The 5,898-nt window shown below is 44.9% G+C and overlaps 1 protein-coding gene across 1 annotated transcript in view; it reads right to left on the bottom strand.

Annotated features, from left to right (window-relative positions):
* Positions 1-1,517, bottom strand: part of LOC145407235 (uncharacterized) — a 23,213-nt gene extending 21,696 nt beyond the window's left edge. The window contains exon 1 of the mRNA XM_080278270.1: positions 1,498-1,517. Coding sequence (XP_080134396.1) covers positions 1,498-1,517 — 20 coding nt within the window. The remainder of the gene's footprint in view (positions 1-1,497) is intronic.
* Between the last annotated feature and the right edge of the window lie 4,381 nt (positions 1,518-5,898).

Raw genomic sequence — 5,898 nt, 5'->3', positions numbered from 1 at the left:
TTTCTTCATCTCTTTATTTCAAGATAATTTAGTTACACCCCAACAATTATCCTGTTTATCTATCTATCTGTCTATCTATTATTATTTTTATCTGTATTTTTTATGTAGTAATTTTTCTCTATTGTTTTTGGACTCTCTCTCTCTCTCTCTCTCTCTCTCTCTCTCTCTCAAAGGAACAGTCAACATAACCCAGAATTCCTCTTCTTTCTTTCTCCCTCTCTCCCTTTTTCTCTTACTTTCTCTTTCCCTCTCTCTCTCTCTCTCTCTCTCCTCTCTCTCTCTCTCTCTCTCTCCTTCTCTCTCTCTCATCCATTCCCTTCCTCCCACCTTCCATCCTTCCTTCCTTACTCCTTTTTCCTACTTCGTTCCTTCCTTCACATTGTCCCTCCATTCCCTTCCTCTTCCATTCTTTTCTTTCTTCCTTCCATCCTTCCTTTCTTCCTTCCTTCCTTCCTTTCTTAGTATGCTCTCTTCCATTTCTCTTTCCTTCTGTCCTCCCTCTTTCCTTTTCTTCTCTCTTCCTTCCATCCTTCCCCCCTCCTTCATTTCTATCTCTTTCCTTCCTCCATTTCCCCTTCCTTCTTTCCTCCCTCCCTCCTCCTTCTCCCTCAGCCACTCCTGCTGACACACAAACACTCACCCAGCCAAGAGAGGGAAGGGCAGGGGAGGGGAAGGAGAGGAAGTATGGGGAGTGAGGAGAGGGGAGAGAGGGGAGAGAGTGTTGCTTGCAGAGGCAGGACAGGGAGGGTAAGATAGATATATACAGATAGATATACTGAGACATACACGAATAGACAGATAGATATAAGGAGAGAATAGGTCATAGAAAAATAATATACTCCTGTCACTTTAACCTGGCCAAGATTTCTGTCCTTCTGCAGCCAAATCTCCCGTAGCTTAAAGGCAAATGACATTATTATAGCCCTGCATCCTTTCCATTGCACTTCTTCGTGACTAGCACCCTACTCCAGTGTCAATCGTTTCCCACAGCTCAGCATCCAAGGGGAAACGATGGTAATTTTGCGCCAAGCTACGGTGAACAGGGTTTAGTTATAGAAGGAAAGATACACACAAGGTGGCCACACACACACACACACACACACACACACACACATACACACACACACACACACACACACACACACACACACACACACAGTCACAAAAATATACTGTATATATGTGTGTGTGTGTGTGTGTGTGTGTGTGTGTGTGTGTGTACTTTCACCGACTGCAGATTAATATTCAGAAGCAGATGCGTCTTATGAAAGACTGACAAACTGTGTGTGTGTGTGTGTGTGTGTGTGTGTGTGTGTGTGAGAGAGAGAGAGAGAGAGAGAGAGAGAGAGAGAGAGAGAGAGAGAGAGAGAGAGAGAGAAGGCATGATTAACGTTAAACAATAATAATTAAAACACAAAAACAGACACAGAGAAACGACAGACAGACAGACACACAGAGTACAATAATAGTGGGGACCGCATACGAAGGCAAACTCACCCAAGCACGAAAACTAACATGGCGGGAGAGATGCAGCTTCGTAACGCAAACAGCCTCGGCCCCGACCTCTTCTCGCGCCGATACTGGGTCAACTCGGCCATTTTGGTGCTGGGGGCCTTCGCTAAAATCAATCCTCTCTCACATTTACTCAATTTCTTCAACTCTAACCACAAGCGTGTACCTCTCAACTTCTTCTCTGACCTTGGTGAAGCTTCAAATCGTCAAAAATTCGGCGGTATCGTGATTTAATGGTGGTTTTTTTCGGACACAAAATGGCGGACGTGGCCCCATATTTCACAGCCTTGGGTCCGTACTTTCCCGCCAAGCCTAATACGCAAGTCGGTATGCCATTGGTGGGCTAAAGGGGGCCAATACGATGTCAGGGGTGAAGGTTTGAGCACATTTTAGCATACTAGACACGGCTTGAGCATGTTAGAAGTCGACTGAGCATCAACTGTGCACACCAGAAGCCGCCTGAGCATGTTTGAAGTCGACTGAGCACTAACTGAGCATACTAAACACCACTTGAGCTGTTAGAAGTCAACTGAGCATACTAGAAGCCGCCTGAGCATGTTAGAAGTCACCTGAGGAATACCTGAGTATACTAGAGGCTACCTGATCATTACTGGAGATTGCTATGAGTCACCTGGGCAATTTTACTCAGTTCCTTACAAGTTTTTATACAAAGCAAAACACGCCTCTTTTCCCCGTCATTCATTCTCTAATACACGTATGGGAGTAGTGGCCTCTTCACCCCGAGGACATACTCTACACTTTACTCTTGCTAATTCCAAACGATTATATTCAGTTTACGAATGATCCCCCCAGGTTAATATTTTTTGTATATATGGTGAGATAAATGAAAATAAATCACTTAGTTTACCGCGAAATTAGGAGGGAAAAAAACACGAAATATCCCGAGCGCTTTCGTGTAGGTGATGCTATAAATACACGAAAGCACTCGGGATACTGTGTGTGTGTGTGTGTGTGTGTGTGTGTGTGTGTGTGTGTGTGTGTGTGTGTGTGTGTGTGTGTGTGTGTGTGTGTGTGTGTGTGTGTGTGTGTGTGTGTGTGTGTGTGTGTGTGTGTGTGTGTGTGTGTTTTGTGGTCACCAGCGTGCGTTTGGATAAGGTAACTAAATGTCAAGAGAACCAACCATTACTCTAGTCATGATAGTAACCAAATACCGACCATGTAGTAAAAATTGGGACAAGCTTATCAAATCACTCAATTACAGGACAGTTACCACACCATGCAGGCAAGATACAAACCAATTTCGACCCCCCCTGCCCCCCCCCCCAAAAAAAAAAAAAAAAAAAACCTTACGTAAAAGCCAAAAAAATATCAGAATCATATATATTAGTTTTTTTTTTCCTTTAATTTGGTCCAGATTTTCGTCCTTTTGCAAGTTATTTCACGCAGCTCAGTGGCAGAAAAAATAATGCTACGGCTCACTAATCCACTGCACTTCTTCGTGACCAGCACCATATTCTAGCGTTATTCTTGTTACAGCTCCGCATTCAAGATGGAGAAAGACGGAATTTTTGGCCAAGTTAGGGTGAGAGGAGTATAAAGTCTGGGGTTACTACTACTACTACTACTACTACCAACTACCACCACCACCACCAATACCACTCCTCCTCCTCCTCCTACTACTACTACTACTACTACTACTTCTGCAGCCCCAGGAGTGACAAACAGCGTGGAGGGGAGTGGAGGGCAAGGAACTAATGCAGGTAATACGTTCCTTGATGGGGGCCATACCTGTACCGTCAGATAAGAGGTAATATAACACTTATCTTTGTGCTCAGCGATGTCTGGCGATTGTATTTTTGAAGTGGATTTTTCAAGTGGATACTACTGCTACTACTACTACTACTACTGCTACTATATTACCATTACTACTACTACTACTACTACTACTACTATTACCATTACTACTACTACTGTTGTTACTAATGTTGATGATGATGATGATGATGATAGTAGTAGTAGCAGTAGTAGTAGTAGCTAATAATAATAATAATAATAATAATAATAATAATAATAATAATAATAATAATAATAACAACAACAACAACAACAACAACAATAATAATAATAATAATAATAATAATAATAATAATAATAATCACAATAATAATAATGCTGATGATGAAAAGATGGCTTCTCAATCAATGGCGATCTTCATTTGTCTCTAGCCTAAAGGTGTGTGTGTGTGTGTGTGTGTGTGTGTGTGTGTGTGTGTGTGTGTGTGTGTGTGTGTGTGTGTGTGTGTGTGTGTGTGTGTGTGTGTGTGTGTGTGTGTGTGTGTGAAAATGATCTCCAGCAACAGTAGCAACCCCCCCCCACACACACACACACTCGATTTAGAATGCTCCCCAAACACCTCTTACTATGCGATTTATTCCACGAGTTACACCTTAAGAACTCCTCTGCATAATATTTAGGTTTTTCTTGTCTACGCGCACGATGCATAAATTAACATACAAGAAAACGTTAGTGCAAAAAATAGATAGATAGATAGATAGAGAGAGAGAGAGAGACAGAGAGAGAGAGAGAGAGAGAGAGAGACTAATCCCCCGTCTGGCCGTAATCCCGTCCATTTGCAGCGATCAACCCCTTCAAAAATCGCTCGTGCGTGGGGAGGGGGTGAGGGGTGAGGAGGGGAAGGTGAGGGGAGGGAAGAGGGGAAGGGAGAAGAGGGGAGGGGATAATAAGAGAGGGGAGAGAGGAAAGGAGGAAAGGTGGAGGAAGAGAGAGAATGGAACAAGAGAAGTATGGATGGGAAGTGATGGGATGGGTAAGAGGTATGGAAAAGGAAGAGAAGGGAAGGGAAGGGAAGGGAAGGGTAGGGAAGGGAAGAGAAGGGAAGGGAAGGGAAGGGAAGGGAGGGGAAGGGAAGGAAAGAGGAAGGGGAAGGGTAACCTGGAAGGACAGACGAGAGAAAGAGAGGGAACAAGGAAGGAGGGAAAGCAAAAAGTAGGAAAGAAAAGCAAGGGGGAGGAAAGAAGAAAGAAAGAAAGACAGTGAGACGCGAGGGGAGGGGAGGGGAGGGGAGGGGAGGGGAGGGGAGGGGAGGGGAGGGGAAAGGGAGGAAGGGGAGGGTATTCGGTAAGTGGCATATATTTAAGGACTTATCTAGTAAACGGATCTAAACAAGGAGGGGAGGGGAGGGGACGGGAGGGGAGGGGCTAGGGGAGGGGAGGGGACGGGAGGGGAGGGGCTAGGGGAGGGAAGGGGACGGGAGGGGAGGGGCTATGGGAGGGGCTAGGGGAGGGGAGGGGGATTAGGTAACCGGTGCATAATTAAGGATTTCTTATCAAACAGATCTGTAAAAGAGGGGGAGGGGGAGGGAAGGGGAGGAGATGAAGGACAAGAAAGGGAAAAGAAGGAACAAGGAAGTGAAGAAGGAAGGAAGGGAGAAGGCAGAGTGGGGAGAGAGTTGAGAGGAGGGGAGGAAGAAGAGAAGCGAGAGGGGAAGGAAGCAAGGATGGATGGATGGATGGATGGATGGATGGATGGATGGATGGAAGGAAGGAAGGAAGGAAGGAAGGAAGGCAGGCAGGAAGGAAGGAAGGAAGGAAGGAAGGAAGGAAGGATGGATGGATGGAAGGAAGGAAGGAAGGAAGGAAGGAAGGAAGGAAGGATGGAAGGAAGGAAGGAAGGAAGAGAAGCAGAGGGAAGGAAAGAAAGGAGAAAAGAAATGGAATGTGGAAAAGGAAGGATGACAGAGAGAGAGAGAGAGAGAGAGAGAGAGAGAGAGAGAGAGAGAGAGAGAGAGAGAGAGAGAGAGAGAGAGAGGCAAGGGGAGGGATTAGGTAACAGGTATATATTTAGAGTGTTATCTAGTAAAGAGACTGGCGCAAGGAGAGGAGAGGAGAGGTGAGGAGAAGTGAAGAGTGAAGAAAAGACGAGACGAGAAGAGAAGAGAAGTGAGGAGGGGACAGGAGAGAGGAGAAGAGAAGAAGAAAAGTGAAGAGAATACAAGAGAAGAGTAGGAAGGGAATGAACGTAATATTTTGGGTGATACAAGACGATTTTGTTTTGGTTAAATAAAGAAACAGATTAAATAAAGCAAGAACACTAGTAAGGTAATTTCACGTGACCTCTCCCTACCCTCTCAAACTGACCTATGACCTTTATTACATCTAGGTGGCCAGGTGAGCGGGGTGCGGTCAAACTCACCTCCCCCCTCTCTCTCTCTCTCTCTCTAATCCCTCCTTATAAGACCAGGTAAGAAAGCAATATTTACCAACAGGAAAGGCAGAGCGTCAGGGAAGAATGAATAGCCAGGATATTACCAAGATTTAATATACATGATACACGGGTTTTAATTACACCACCAGACCTCCCTTGTAACCTGAAGGAAATCATCTAAAGGTTGGATGAATAAACTAA

The sequence above is a fragment of the Coenobita brevimanus genome, chromosome 72 (assembly GCF_032717465.1).
Source record: "Coenobita brevimanus isolate Jiangsu-jjx chromosome 72, ASM3271746v2, whole genome shotgun sequence".
Taxonomy (NCBI): Eukaryota; Metazoa; Arthropoda; class Malacostraca; order Decapoda; family Coenobitidae; genus Coenobita; species Coenobita brevimanus.
The sequence above is the reverse complement of the archived record's forward strand: the minus strand, read 5'-3'. Positions and strand labels throughout refer to the sequence as shown.